Raw genomic sequence first — 15,819 nt, 5'->3', positions numbered from 1 at the left:
GACACTGTCATTTCATATGAATTGCAGACCCCTTCAAAAATTCAAATGTGACATTTACTGCCCTTTGATGTCCTGACTGATGTGGAAAATGTCCAGTTTACCATAATGCAGATGGCAGAGCGATAAAATCAGTCCTGTGTGTGTTTTTTTTTATACTCCTCTGGACGAGAAACTGAACCTCAGGTGTCTCCGGGAAAATAACATGACATGCATTACCCAGCTCCCTGTCCGAGATCCTTGTCAGGACTGTCAGTCATGGTGCCTCTCGCCATCAGAGCTCAGATCGATCAGAGGCCAATCTGAGTTGCAGCAGCAGCTTTGTAACTTGATAAGGCGGAGCCAGACATTGGAGGTAAACAAGACTATTTTGGTTGTGGCCCCCCCCCCTCCCCTGCGTTCCTCCCCGCCCCAAAGTGGAAAGCCCCCCCCCACCCTGCCCTCCTTCTCTGTCCCACATCATTGGCAGCAGCAAAACAGATTGGCCCACGCATATACCAACCAAACACAATTACCTTTGGCCTAATGTGGTTTGTTGTGATTAAGCATTGTTGTGAGGTCTAACCGCATTACCACGAAGCTCTTGTCTGAGAATAACAGATGACATGACAGCAGGGCTAGAAAGCCGAACAGCACATTAATCTTTGTTTTGATCTTCACTGCTGCAAGGATTTCATTATCAAGCTTTAAGTTGAATTAAATCTGATGATATAAATGTATTCTGCAAGAAGAAATTGGTTTATTGGACAAAAATAAGCCAAATTTAATTTGCATATATTTTTTTAAAATTTTGCTTTTTAGTCAATGCATGTGTAAGAGGACCCTTGTTGAGAGGTGTGTGCCAAATGAGTCACTAGTATAATGATATCACACAATATGACTAATGAACACACACATATACACACACACACACAGTTAGACACACACACTCCCCGGTGACCCCAAGCCAGCTGAATCAGGCTGCAGTGCCCCTTCTCATCAACCTCTAGTCTTGGCTCATCAAAGAGCCCCTCTCCTGCTGTGTGCCTCTGTGTGTGCGAGTGTGTATTAAAGTGATGCTAGATGCAGGGTGTGTATGTGCATGTGTCCCCGCATGTGCATAGGTGTGTGTGTGTGTGTGTGTATGTGTGTTTAATCAAGTCCCCCTTGCTCTGGGGTTGCATCTGTCAGCCACTGCCACCGTTGTGATCGTTTGAACTCGCAGCCCTTTTCGAAAGAACCTCTCTCTCATTAGCGGCAGCTTATGTAATCAGTGTCCCACAGGTATCCAGCACTTTCCCCGCCCCTGCCTGCCTGCTGCCTCCTGGAGGACCATATGGGAGCGCTGACCTGATGAGCAGGCAGCTGGAGGTACTGAGGGTAATTAACACTGACCAAAGGCCTCTCAGGCAGAGAGGGTGTGAGTGGGTCCTCAAAAGATTGTGAAGGTCAGCTTTGAAAGGACTGTGCGAGCTCTCATATATACACACACACATGCATACACACTCACGCACCTGCACGATGTATCACCAGGTGTGTGCATTGGTGACATTCCTTGATTAAAGAGCAGGTCGAGGGAGATAGTCTCACACAGGCTGCAGCAGATCAACATAACCAGTAGTTTTGTAAGACCCAAATTTTAAAGAGACTGTGTATCAGCGTCTCTTTCTCTCTATTGAAATACCTTCTGAGAGCCTCGTAAAGCTTGTTGAGACAGTGACAATCCCTGGCCCCCCCGCCTAGTGCTGTCACATTGCTTTTATTACAGTGAAATCCTCAGCGCCCTGGCTGGACAATGCATGAATGTTTAAATTGCTTAGAGTGTCCATTGGCATTAACGTCAAGTGGCACGTCTAAAGCAGGGAAGGCAAAGTAGTCTATGGTCACATTATAATTCACTGACATTCCTCTTCAGTGCTCTTCTGCATCAGCTTGTATCGTACAGGTTTGTCCCCCTTGTTTGTTTCACATCATTAGCTACAGTTAATGTATGATGCGCAAACAAAATAGAAATGGGAAAATGTCCACATGATTTAATGTAACAACGAAGCCTCTTTTGCAGAGTTTTGATCGATTAGTTTCTTTTAACTTCAAACTTTAAACTCCTCATTTTGTAACTTGTGTTCTTGCTTTACTTGCAGAAATCCTTTGCACTCACACCCGTGATTTTTTATTTTTTATTTTTTTGGGAGACATTATTATTGATTGAGCTCAGAGCTACCACAATATGTGACTTATAAGTTGTCTTGTTTGCGTCATTAAGCCCCATGGAGTGGAATGGGCTTGATAATCGCAGTTCATTAAAGATGCACTGTGTGAGACAGACTGAAAACATGTCCTCCACTGCGGGGGGTCCCAGGAGACACGGCCAGAACAGCTCTGCCCAAGACATGAAAACGGCACAGCACAGCACAGTGCAGACAGGATGGGCACAGGCTAAATATAACAGCCTCACTTTTATCACCTTCGCCACACAGGGGCCTGTTTGTCTGCTATCACATAACAGCAGATTTACATCTACGCATACAGTGTGTCTCTTTAAACACAATAGACTGTAGGTCTGTTATTATGTACAGTTTTATTTACAACTGAAAAACTCAGCAATGAAATCAACTTATGCACATCTTTCTATTTGTTTGGTATAATGCATAAATTGTGTTATGTACTATTGATTGCCATATATACATTAATGGCTTGCTCCATCAACATGACAACATTGACATAATTCTAAATGGTAGCACATTGTTTAAGTTTTACTATGTATAAACATATGTTCTGTTACACTGTACATGAATTAACAGTCCAGAAGGCAGATATTTAAATATCAATATTTACATTCATGCATCCATCATTTCTCTCATATAGGTACATGGTGGGGTATACTGTTAGCTAATACCTGTGCATGTTTAGATGCAAGCATGTGTTTTTCCAAATTCCCACAGTTTAGCCAATATCTATACTTAACCGACAGCCACAGAGTACAGCCCACTCTCACTGAGTACACTCATCTGCATGCACACTCACAGACAGACAGATGGACAGACAGACAGACACACACACGCACACACCACTCAAACACATACACATGCATGCACGCACAGACACACACAGATTTAATGTTTAAAAAAAAATAAAAAATAAAAAGCAGAGCAGCGTTGAGTGATGCTCCAGTTCAGCTCAGTTGTGTTTTTCCAGCGGGGATGTGGAGGATGCCTGTGACAGCACTGAGTCACACACACATCCCTGCTGAGGCCATCCTCTGTGCAACCTGATCTCTGGCTATTGGCTAAGTCTCCTGTCTCTCACCAGTCACAAGGTCAGCCCTGGGCTCATGTCCCCTGTTTCTATAGTGATGGGCTAAGCCCTTCTTGACAGATAGAAAAAAAACAAAAAACAAAACAAAGATTGTCAAATCGAATCCATGAAACACGACTGAAGGCATCTATCTCACCCAAAAACTCTGAAACAACAGGATTTAACCAGATGACCTGTGATAGCACATTTAACTTGCTGGAGGAAGGAGGGAAGGGGTGGGGTGGAGGGGGACGACGACTTGCATTGAGTTAACAAATTAAAATAAATAAAAACAGGGGGTGGGGGTGGGGTGGGGTGCTGGGACTGGCATATGATGCAGCACAGAAATAATGTATAAAACACACATTCACATAGCACATCGTAAAGACCCCTGACATTTTAGCTGAAGTCTCAGGGAAACACAGAAAAGCATATCAAACACCCAGAGACAAAACAACTGATACCAAAACTCTTTGCAGAGCAAGCATGTTTTCTGCATCAGTGTCTCAACAAACTGACAGCAGGCTTAAAGCATTGGAGCATCACAAATGAATTATATGGTTTATAAATTATTCACTTAAAAAACAGAGCTATCAAGAAATAAAATGGATTCATCAAGATGTTCCAAGATTTTTCAAGATGTGAGTAACTTACAAGACTGTTTTTTTCCCTCTTAAGTAGAAAAATAAATTCGAAGGTAGATAAGTAAATAAATAGAGCAAATAAATAGATGAATGACTGAAGTATATTACATTGAGCCTAAGTCTTCAGTGGCATTTTTGGCATGGTAAAATAACCAGAACGTCCCATGTTGGTGTCGTTGCTCCTCTCTCTCTCTCTCTCTCTCTCTCTCTCTCTCTCTCTCTTTTATATGGATTTCTTTAAATTGCATAGTCAGATGAATCCACATCTCAGAGCCAGGACTGACAGTAACATCATGCCTCTCACAAAGCATCCGTCTCAAAAATGGAGAACAAAAGATGGACAGTGTGAGGATTGGTATATAAAAAAATGTTGCATTCTCTGTAAAAACTGCATGCACGTTATTTATTGTGTATGTGTGTGTGAGGGGAGGAGTGGGGTGGGGGGCTGTCCTGTCTGGCCACCCATGAGACTGCAAGGCTACTGTATTGTCTGTTGCTCCATTGCAGATGTCAACAGTGTGTGAGGTCTGGATCTGCGGCAGACTGGCAGACAGTCCCTCTCCAGCCAGCAGCCAACCAGCCTGTCAGCAACACTTGCTGTTACTAAGAGCATAATGTTCAGCCTGCTGTGCCACTCTCGACACCATGGGGGTTTGTGGATCTTTCTCTCCGTCCTTTCTGCCTTGATTTTTTTTTCCTTCCTTCCATCTTTTACAGCTCTTCTTTTGAGCTGAATGGTGTCTTCAGTCCGGGCGACTTGCAGGCAAAGAGGGAAGGTTTACCTGTTTGAAAACCTTGGGTTTGAAAAAACCCTGTTGCATTCTGGATTGAGACGGGATTGTTGTACTCGGGGGGTAAGGAGAGAGACGTTAACGGTGATGTCACTTCCTGTGTCTACCAGGAGACAGTCTATACCACAGTGTTGTTCGTACCCATGGCCTTCTTGTTACGGATGCTCATGGCATATTCCCCGCGACTCGTCCCGTTCTCTTCTTTTCGTAGTGGTTTCCTGTGAATAAACATTTTCATAAAGTGAGGATAAATCCCTTGTCAAGACAGATTTGACGTTACATTCGCCCTCAGCTAAAGGCCATGCCATTAAACAGAGTTTCTAGACTGTTAACCTTTAGGCTGATTTGATTTCTCAGACTGCTCTGGTTGGATACGCTGGTCTCAGCGATCTTTTCTAATAAGCTCAATGTTCAAAGGTCACTTTTGCAAGGAGACAGGAGGGAAGGATGCATTGCAACACAGGGGATGAGGCAATTACCTACTCTGACTGGTAGATGCAATCTTCCCTCTAAGTAATGAATATGTGTGTGGCTGTCAAAACAACTTGGGAATAACATCGATACATAACCTCTAGTGAAAATTCCCTCTCGCCACTGGTTGCGCTGTAATACTCTGTACTTTCTGTGAGTACGTTCTGGTGCAAAATAAAGCTGCAACACATGATCCCCTTGCTGCTGCTGGCCTGTGAAGAGCAGTATCATTCAATGCCACCCTTTTCATGCACTCCTCGGTGCCTTTGTGGTTATTATATTTGTCCAGTGTACTGTGGCTTCTGCGCCGACCCCCTCAGCTGCTCTCCCCTGCTCGGGCTTATGTAACTCAAGAGACAGATCTGAATACAGTTAGTACAGTCATTGTCCAGCTCAACACTGTACAGTGCCTTCACTGGCGCAGAGGACCCTTGAGCGACATCTTAGCTCAGCGTCTCCTCTCCCCCCTCCACTGAAAGCCCCGGCTGGCTGGTCCAACTTTGACGAACAGTCATTCTCAGTCCAGTCCAGCACAAATCGTTTTCCTTTCTCGGGCATCGTGCAGAGAGGGAATCCTTACAGGGTGAAATGAGCTCATTTCTCAGTGGCAGCTCTGCCGGAAAAAAAAACTATATTTGTGAAGTTTATTTTGTTAGAGAAGTGATGCTAAAAAATATAATTACTTTTTTAAAGAGATTAGGTTATTTTTGAAAGAAAGCAACAACATAATCATGCTCTTATGAATGAAACATTTTATTTATACAACTATACTTTATACACTAAATGCAGCTGCTTTGGGTGGTACTATTAGTCCACTTTAGATAGATGTTGCTGTTAGGTAACTGACTTTAGGACTCTTCTCTACTTGTGATACTACACACCACATTTTAACACATTATCCCTTAATTGCCACTTGTGGCTAGTTTTAATACCATTTTGTGGTGTTTTTGTACAATATTGAATTATATTCTTTCTGTTATGGTTTGATGGTGTTTTTGTTAATATGTCCATGGACTCATAGACTTGAATTGAAAACTATGACCTTCACAGTTGTAGCATTTTTGTATGAGTATATTAGAATTCATGTTGCTGTGCTCTCACATGCATTTGCACAGACACCGGCTGAATCATAATCAGTCTGCACACTCTAATTATTCATAATTCCTGTGCTGTCAACTCAATTTGTCAGCTGTCTTTTTTTGGTTGATCCTGTGCACTTTAGCCAATCTGATTTTGCCACACCTGTTCAACAACCATCTTGTTTGCTGTCAACACTGTTCCTGTCTCAGCTGTTTTCAGCTGTCATTTCAGTGCTGTGCATCACCCCTGTCCCCCCCACCTCCTGTGCTCATCAGAGCTGCTCAGAAATCCTGCTCAGCTTGACTCCGTCGCGTTTTTCAGTTGAAGATACATAAGAAACTTTCATCTGTCACCAAAGTCACTCTCAGGGATGTTTACCAGCCTTTAAAGGGTTTTGGCTCGATGAAAAAAAAATATCAGTGCGGTCTAAATAATCAGCACTCTGGACATGCCTCCTCTGTAGGTTTTAACCATGCTAGAGAGATGGCTCTATGAACGACAAATTCAGTCTGTTGATCAGTCCATCACTCATATATATATATATATATATATATATATATATATATATATATATATATATATATATGTTCATATATGATTTTGACTCCTTATTTAGCACCGTCACCAAGTCAACATTTAAGTTTGGTTTAAGTATCTGCAAAAAAAAAACAACACAAAAAAAAAAACAACTTTGTATTTTTAGCCAGTGTTAGCATACTAACAGGCTAACTTAAGATAATGAACCTGTGTTGCACCAGCATGTTAGCATTGTCATTGTGAACATGTTGTGTTAACATTCTGATGTTAGCATTTAGCTCAAAGTGCTACTGTGCCTGAGAGCAAGCATCAGACTCTTAGTCTTAGTTATAAATGAAGAGTCATATAAATAATATGAACTCCCTTCACTTTTAACTGAAGCTTAACACTGTGCATTGAGTGTACATTGAGTTTTCTTTGACAGATTAATTATGATATTTGTGTTAATATTTTGTTGTGGCAAGATGCAAGGTGGTTACTAATAGTGCTCACTTTGCATTTAATGTATAGCAGTTAGAGATGATATGAGTTAATGGCTTTAGAAAAAAAGTCCTAAGCAAAACATGAGGCTATGACTAATCCTCCTGTGGGACTGTCAGGTAGGAGAGGTCATACTGGCTCAGGACACCAGGGATATGTGTTGGCCATGTAGGACAGATGCTGCTTGCTGTGTCCCTGTGGGACCTAGGGAAAGCCTGAGAAAGGAAACTGTCCAGCCTCGGGGTGGAAACACATTCTGCTGCAGGGGAAGATGATTGGCTGATGCAGCTGCAGCTATGGGAGTTGGGATATACCAAAGTTTTCTCTGAGGGACAGATGGCATTGTTTATAGCCAGTCTGGGAATTCTTCTTCTCAGAACAGAGTGAGGTCGATATTCGTTTAACGTTATGCAACTTCCCCACAGCTTACTAATGATTTCAATTTTTGAATATTTTTGACAGGTCAGTATTTCATGTTATGCTGTAAAATTCTGTTTGACACCAGTGATATACAGCCTGTGGGAAGGTGCTTCAGCCCTGCTTATTTCTCTAAGGATATCATCTCCGCTCAGACTGACCATGTCGCTCGGGGCCACCACACAGGGCAGAGCACTGGGGCCTCAAACCAACCTCTACCCAGGCCTTCAATAATAGATGCCGTGCTGTTGACACATGGCAGGTGGCAACACAACACTTCACAGGTTAGATGAATATTTCATATCAAAGCTGTGCAATCACAGTGCACACTCCTGTTTGAAGTTTGGGGAATGGATCATGGTGAAATTGGGACATGTGTTGAGCTGTTTACAATTACTCCAGCCATCTGGAAATTAGAGTAACATGCTATGGTTCAAAGAAAAAGTATTAAAAAACAGACTGTAAAAATCTGTCACCAGTTTTGATGGTGCTGGTACAGTAATTTTGAAAATAAAACATAGGAGATTAATAATGTATCAGTAAATAAGGGACTTTGAACCATTTTGCCTGACAAGTATGCTCCTTTCATTGTATCTCTGGTTGAGTAATTTGGATATAGTGCATTGCCCTTGGACAGAACCAGCTGTGATGTATTATCCGTCTTTGGACAAGCCTCCATCCCAGAGCGGTAAGTGATTGGGAAAAGCATCTAGCTTCATTAGTCAGTTGGTTTGAGTTTTGTTTGTTTTGGCTTCTTGGATGGCTGACAGCCTGGACTGCAGCATCATGTCTTTTACTTCGGATGGCACAGCAACACTGAAACACAGCGTGTGTCTGAATCCTCTTCTCTATGCTTGCACACACCAGTCTCCCTGGTGCTGTGGACTCTGAATAGAATTGTATGGAAGTGTTTTTTTTTCTTTCCAGCCCCCTTTGCTTCTGACAGATGACTGGCAGACAAAGATTATGAAAAATAACAAAAGGCCAGGAGGGCTGGGACCTGCAGAGCTAGCTCCTCTTTGCTGTCTGTGGTGCTCAGGCCTTGGCCCTCAGCCAGCTGATTTTCATTGGGAAAGCCCAGAGCACTGAGGGGCTTGGAAGGGCTATATATAACTGGCTGTGTTTTTCTCACTGACAAACCCTCTCTCACATTGTTATTGACTAAGGCGCTCAATTACTGCCTTTGCTTGCTTTGGTAGACAACATTTTATCTGTCCTTTTCACTGCGTTGTTTCCTCTCCCTTCCTCTCAGGAGCGATGGGTGACTAGAGCATCCATGACAAATGTTGAAGGAATCACATTTTTCCCTCGGTGGCTCTCCTATTGGCTGGTGACTAATGAATGTGTAATGAGGCCAGTCTGGCTGGACCTGTGTATTTTTCCCCTTTCTCATTCAGAGTGGAGGGCAGCTTGGCGTGGCACAAAGTCTGCAGTCTAGAGCCCACAGAGCTTCAGGACACGACCCGCTTGCATGTATAAAAGATGTGGCCTGTGACTGAATGACTGCGCAAATTAATTCATAAATAATGACTTGGGTTTGGGGCTAGAGCCTGTATTGCAACAACACTTTCCTACCACTGCTGCATTAAAAAAGGTGCCCCTTGGCTACACAGGGGGCTGGAGAATTGCCATAATGAATTCCTGAGCCAACTACCCATTACTTCCGCTGCCTGACTTTGCCTATTTGTTGTTTAAAAGAAAAGAGAAATAGAGTTCTGCTGGGGAAAGCCATATCTGGCATGCAGGCTTAATATAGTCCCATAAATATAATAAGGTATGACAAAAAAATCTATTTAAATACACATAAATAAAACATAGAAGTAGCTCCCTAATTTAGCATCCACATCTGTGGCTGTTCTCACATGAATGTGTGAGAGTCAATGTTTATGCTGTATTTTATAGAGTGTGTAAATATGCCAAGATGATGTATGTATGTATGTAAAGATGCTGTGTGTATATGGATGGGTGCACACAAGTATCCTCTGCATGCCTCTCTGTGCGTGTGCAGTGCTTTGCATGATGTGGGTGCGCGCGCGTGTGTGTGTTTGTTAAATGTCTGGGAACATTAACGTGGATGTCAGAGTGCATGTGTGACACCGTGCTGCCTGAATGTCACACAGAGAATTGGGTCTGGGTTGTGCTGCAGGCTAAAACCTCACGCAGCCTTTTTCTCTAATAAGCCAAATGGGGGAAATGGTTCCCGCTGCAACAGCAGTGTCTTGGGATTCCTCCGCTCGCCTTGTGCTTTCATGTTCATGAATCCAGCTGCCACTCTGGTGAGCTTTAGACACTTATGTAAATTAAAATCAACACAGTATTGCTACGTCAGGTCATCATGCACCTCAATAAATTAATTTAAAGTGTAGTCTGTTTCTGTGTGACTCACTGTAGTGGATCTTCCTCTGTGACATTTACAGCCCATTCCATTACCTAACCTCTGACCTCAGTGTGACCCAACAGGGTGATGATAGGGTCACAGTAGCCTCCTACGTCACTTTAAGAGGAAGCCAGGGGAGATCGTACAGTCTCCCATGGGTCACATTACACATGATATGTTGAGTAACCTGTCTGTGACGGTTCCTGTTTCAATCTATCATTGCTTTAAAATATTTCAGAGGGAGATATAACTAAAATACTATGAGAAAAGAGAGAAAAGGTGACATCCAACCTCTTAATGGCCTTGTAGCAGATGATGATGGCTGAGAGGAGGAAGACCACTGAGGCACAGCCCACCGTTCCAAGCACTATAATGTCCATCTCCATCCACCAGGGCCTCAACAAGGGCACCATGGGCTCTGCCACTAATAGAAAGAGAAAAGACGGGGACAGGAGGGGAGAGATTTGGATACAGAAGCAGGCAGTGAATAGAATATATTTAACAAAATAAACAGGCAAAATCAGTTCAAAATCCAAAAACATGCATTTCGATAACTTAAGCAACAACACTGACTTTAGTCTTGTGCCTAAACCCTCAGTGACTGTATTATACAACACCATAACAGAGCAGCATGGAGGCGATTTTCTCCCCCTGCTCTCTGAGTTGGGAAGTAGCTGTGTCCTCGCCCGTTCTGTAGGTCTTAGGTTCAACGTTCAAAGATATCTAACCCGACACCATGAATCATTTAAGGTCCCGTCAGCCTTCCTTACACCAGCACTCTTGTTCACACCAATTACTCTTGCAGGAACCTCCTGCTCTTTCCACATTAGATCTGTGGAGTAAGACCACTCACCAGGAATGTTGTATAGCATTATGTGCATCAGCAACTTCGTGTCTGTAATGCAGAACTCGCCTCCTCTCTTTCTGCAGTGTTTGATGCTCTCCCCACATCTATGAATCAGTTTAGTCATGTGCACATCAATCCATCTATGAATGCGGGTTTGTTCCAGATTCATGCTCCTGAGCGAATACGCTGTATATACGACAGCAAACTCCCAACTCCTGCATGTAGTGTTATTTTGTTATGAATGAGAGAAAGGGTTTACACCATTACACCATGGCAACAAATACTCCTTAGTAATGCTGTAGACTATTTTCCAGCACAGCACATTTTCTACAAATAACAAGGCACGGCTCTTCCCGGTGCAGCACACCACATCATAAGTCACTATGAATTTAAAAGCTCCTCTCAGCCAAACTTCCATTTTTAATCCAGCGTTTTGTCAACGGCTGTAGGATTTAATTCAGTCAGTGGTAAGGATCTACTTCGTTGTGATAAAGCACACTCCTTTGAAGGGACTTCCAAAACCATTTTTAGCACACAGATGCTTACTTACAGTGCCAATTTCTCAATTATTTTTTTTTTTTTTTACTTTTAGCAGATAGATAAGATCTCAGCCATTGTCCCAGTTTTTTAGCTATGCATATTCATTGCATTTTTAAAGACTACAGTTTAAAGCAAAATTTCAGCTCTAACCACTTTGTAAAATGGGCTACTGGAGGAATATCAAGATAATTATGCGCTTGTATAGATTAAATTGAAAACTGAGAGAAAAACTCCCTTCAAGTGAATTATTCATGGTGTCTCCACCCACTGCAAACATTTCTGTGTAAAGTTAAAAAGGAATAGAAATTGGCCTGCTTATCATATTCATCATGACATACTCTCTTGGGGATGCGGAGCTCAGAGTTCCGCTCATGCATTGGCCTTAATTGGGCATTTAAATCCCCACCTCCACCCCACCCCACCACCACCACCTTAGCTTACAGTCAGATGGTCCTGGCAGCATTTATGCAGTGACCTTGACAGCAATCACAGAAGGGTCTATAACTCTCGATTCATAGGTAGCTCACATGGTGAGTCAGGGGAAAAAGAGGGTCCATTTTAAATTGACCAGACAGAAAAAATCATTGGGACTGATTGATTAAAACCTTTCCACTGCTGTCTGTTGAGACTTTGATGATTAAGTACTCCTCCCTACTCATAATATTAAGGGCTCAGGGTGAGTGATTCTAAAGAGTCACTGTAATAGCTCAGAATGGCTGCATCATCAGCAACGCCTGTCCCATATTTCAGTGCACTGTTCATTAAGGTGCTTGAGACGACGTACAAATCATATCAACTTTCAGCGAGCAGGCTGGTGAAATATGTTCCCCTATTTGTCAGAGGATTTACCATCTCAGAGTGGGACGAAAGAGGGAGCGTCTGGGGAAAAACTGCTGCAACAGGCGCCGGATCTGCACAGATATACAGGCTTGTTGTGTGCAAGGACTACCACACACAAAACACACACCACACACACCCTAACTGCCGGCAGCTCAACTTCAAAACGAAGCTGGAACTACTGGGCTGCTTCATTAGCCCCTTATCTCTATCAAATTAAAGCTAATTTAATTAACTCATCTGTGTTTTAATCAGGGGTCCTCCGGGGGAAACCCTACCACTGAACCACTGAGCTTGGCAGCCCAGCAGGCATGGATTTCACAGGCAGCTGGGTACTCCCCAAGGTCAGACCCAGCATAAATTAGTCCTGTGTTCAGCTGTCAACATCCTGCTGGGCTCTATCACACGCACAGACGCCCACGTGCACTCACGCACTAAATCTTAGGGGGTTGATGGTACATTTTTCCTCCTGTGCATAAAAAAGGAAACACTTCACGTCAAAACAGTTTCTTCAGAACTAGCCAGTTGCTTGACACCTGCCTCTGGCTAGGAGTGAGATCCAACTGTGGGGTGAGAGTGGACAGAGTGAGACAGGCAGACTTGGAAGAGCAAGACAGGTGTGAAACCCAGAGTTGGGTTGGGAGGGATGGAGGGAGGGAGTGTGACTCAAGGAGGTCTTACCTGTGGTGCCCAGTAGCCGCGGGGGAGGCGGCGGAGGCGGTGGCGGAGGAAGGGGAGGGTATCTTCTACAGTGGCATGCCAGCTGGCACTGTTCGCTAACTTTCTCCGCCACAGTCCGTGAGCATGACCTCTGGAGTTCTCCCTTATGGTGAGGGGGAGAGAGAGAGAGAGAGAGAGAGAGAGAGAGACATTGAAATGACTGAGGCTCTGTCCTTCAGTGCATCACTCACGAGTACCATCAGCACAACGCTGTGCAGCACAAATGGAGACTCTTGAACACTCAGCAGCCTCTTAGTTAGTAGCACTGTGGACATCCTCTCAGCACTCTTTTCATATCACGGCTCCAGTGTTGCTGTCACTGGGGCTGCTGTGTATGTAGTACATGCAGAATAGTATCACGTCGATGGCTGCAGCCCGCTCCCTGTAAGAAACCACCCACCAACAGAGTGGGCAGCAGGCTGCCCCGAGGAGTGTGCGTGGGTGGACTTGGAAACTCAAGCAGATCACATTACACATGAACCCTGGCAACACTGTGTGCGTGTGAACAGCAGCTCACCACTATCTGTAGGCAGCAGCGCGGGGCAGAGGTTAGAATACTCATCACTAACATATGCCTGCTGCAGGGATCCTGGTGGGATAGCTGAATATTGTTATGATAAAAACACAGTTGGCTACTCCATGTTCCCACTACAAGGGAGCTGAGTGTCTGTGTGTGGATGTGAGTGCACTTGTGACCAGGTTTATTTCTCATGCCTTAACTGGAAACTCTGCTCATGCATGTCTGTCAGTATTTCCTAAACACATGTGTGCCCTGGACTGGTGACCCCCCCTCCCCCCAACATCTGGTGCTAACACATAAACAAGGTATTATGTATTAACTGCAGCTTAACGTGCACATAAGTTAAAAAGATAATCAGTTCCACAGTTCTTAACCACAGTCCTTCAGTAAATCAAACTCCAGTTACATTAGTGTAACCTCTTCTCATGCGTAAACTGACAAGTGGCGCGCCTGAACATGATCCTTACCTGGCATGAGAGTAAAAACAGTGAGAGAAGGCAATGACCGAAGAAAAAAGGCCAAAAACTTAAAGTAAATGGCATTAGATCTTGGACCAGCATTCCTCTTGCGCTGTTCTCGAAGATACTAGGCAGCGATTCCAACAGATGAATGCAGTATACATAGGCTTCAACTGTTTGGGAAATAACCATCCACCCTGTCCAGTTCAGCGGCGATATCTGTGACAGGCGTCTCCAGAAATAGTTTATGCCACAATCATTTTCCTCTTGAAATCCCGTTGTCGATAGCATAGGACAGGCGAGTACGGGTGGAATGAGTAGCAAATCTCGATAATTCACATCTCGAAAGTAGTTTTTTTTTCTTGTTGGCACTCAGATGGCGACCTGAATCACGCCGCTACTCCGCGCAATGTGAGGGCGGTAGATGGCCCGTACCTTACATCCCTCCTCGGCTGCGAGCATGAGTGCAAATGGGCCACTCAAGCCATCGAAGTTGAAGAGAAAAAAAAAAGAAAAAGAGAGAGATCCTCAGGAATATCGTGCGGCAGGATTCCTCACAATAGGCTCACACATCCCTTCAACTTATCTAGGCTGAACACTGTATGGGCGAGTCCGGAGGGCAGAGCCGAGGGTTAAACTGATGCATCCCCCTCTGTGCCAAAATATAGCGGGCTGTTTTATACGGGAGCATCACCACCGCCGCGCACTTGATGCAGCGCTCACATCAGCTCATCCTGACAGCGTGTGCTCAAACAAATTCACCCACCGCTCCTCTAAAAGTCCCCCCACCCCCTCCAAAAAAAGAAAAAAGAAAAAAAAAAAAAACACGGGAGGGTGGACGACGGGGATGTGGATATGAATGCGTCTGTAATGTCAGCCGGGGTTTGTTTATTTTGTTTGCTTGTTTATTGTTTGTGTTTGATTTTTTTTTGTTATATATGTATATACATATAATATGTATCTAATGGTCCAGGCAGAAAGTATAGCCCACAATGCGTGGAGGCGAGTCCGAAAGGATGACGCGTACTAGACCGAATTAAAGTCAAGTGGAGAGAGAGGCAGAGAAGAGTGCAAGACGCCTACCGACTGAAAACATTGCCATACCCATGTTTGATGTTCTGTGTGCCTGCTAGAACACTCTGTGGTCCAATGTCCCAAAGTAGGCTGAGATAAACAATACTGATGTAACCTGGCATTTACTGCTAATGCTCCACAACAAAGACATTTATAAGATATTTATAAGACATTTATTTTTAAACCTAAACTTCATTTTCTATTTCTTGCCACTCTACCGTTGGCACCATACTGATATAGTTTAGAAGAGGTAAAGGCTTTAGGCCAGAGTGCAAAGAATCAGGGTGGTTTTTAAGAGCAGAGTTGCATAATATTGTTGGTGGTCTTCACTAGGCACAGTTATGAAATTACCCCACAGCTCACAGCCATGTACAGGGTACTGGAGAGCCAACGTGACATTCACAGTTTACTGGGATTTACTAAAACAGTTGACTGACAGTAGGAATAAAACCTTAGTGCTCATCTTAGTGTAACTGATAACTACTGAGGCAGATACAGAGGAATATATTTGGATCTGTATACTGCAGCTGTACTGAATAGTTATTTGATATCTCCACATTTATAAAAGAAAAACAGCTACTAATTTTACAAGAAAATACACAACAGTGAGTTTAAGCCCATCGGTTGTGAGTATTTGCTGTTTTTCACTGCTTTAGATTGAATATATTTGGGTTCTGGGCTGTTGTCTGGATAAAACAAGACATTTGAAAAAATGTGATGGGCATTTGTGATTATTATTTGCATTATATAGGTCAT

At 43.5% G+C, this 15,819-nt stretch overlaps 1 protein-coding gene across 1 annotated transcript; it reads right to left on the bottom strand.

Moving 5' to 3' along the window:
• Nucleotides 1–2,535: 2,535 nt before the first annotated feature.
• Nucleotides 2,536–14,774, bottom strand: prima1 (proline rich membrane anchor 1). Its single transcript, XM_018690001.1, has 4 exons — nucleotides 13,999–14,774; nucleotides 12,973–13,114; nucleotides 10,359–10,491; nucleotides 2,536–4,923 (listed from the first exon to the last, which is right to left on the bottom strand). Exons 1-4 carry the CDS (start codon nucleotides 14,278–14,280, stop codon nucleotides 4,824–4,826), a joined length of 657 nt encoding a protein of 218 aa, XP_018545517.1. The 5' UTR covers nucleotides 14,281–14,774; the 3' UTR covers nucleotides 2,536–4,823.
• Between the last annotated feature and the right edge of the window lie 1,045 nt (nucleotides 14,775–15,819).

This window comes from Lates calcarifer, linkage group LG19, assembly GCF_001640805.2.
Source record: "Lates calcarifer isolate ASB-BC8 linkage group LG19, TLL_Latcal_v3, whole genome shotgun sequence".
NCBI lineage: Eukaryota > Metazoa > Chordata > Actinopteri > Centropomidae > Lates > Lates calcarifer.
Note: the sequence above shows the minus strand (reverse complement) of the source record. Positions and strands in the feature narration are given on the sequence as shown.

What these genes read in the sequence shown, in the direction of transcription:
- prima1 (XM_018690001.1), bottom strand. Translation starts at nt 14,280, where the DNA reads ATGCTATCGACAACGGGATTTCAAGAGGAAAATGATTGTGGCATAAAC. An exon ending in TGTTTTTACTCTCATGCCAG is followed by an intron (nt 13,115 to 13,998) that starts GTAAGGATCATG and finishes CCTCACCATAAG; the next exon opens with GGAGAACTCCAGAGGTCATG. An exon ending in TGCTACAAGGCCATTAAGAG is followed by an intron (nt 4,924 to 10,358) that starts GTTGGATGTCAC and finishes GTTTATTCACAG; the next exon opens with GAAACCACTACGAAAAGAAG.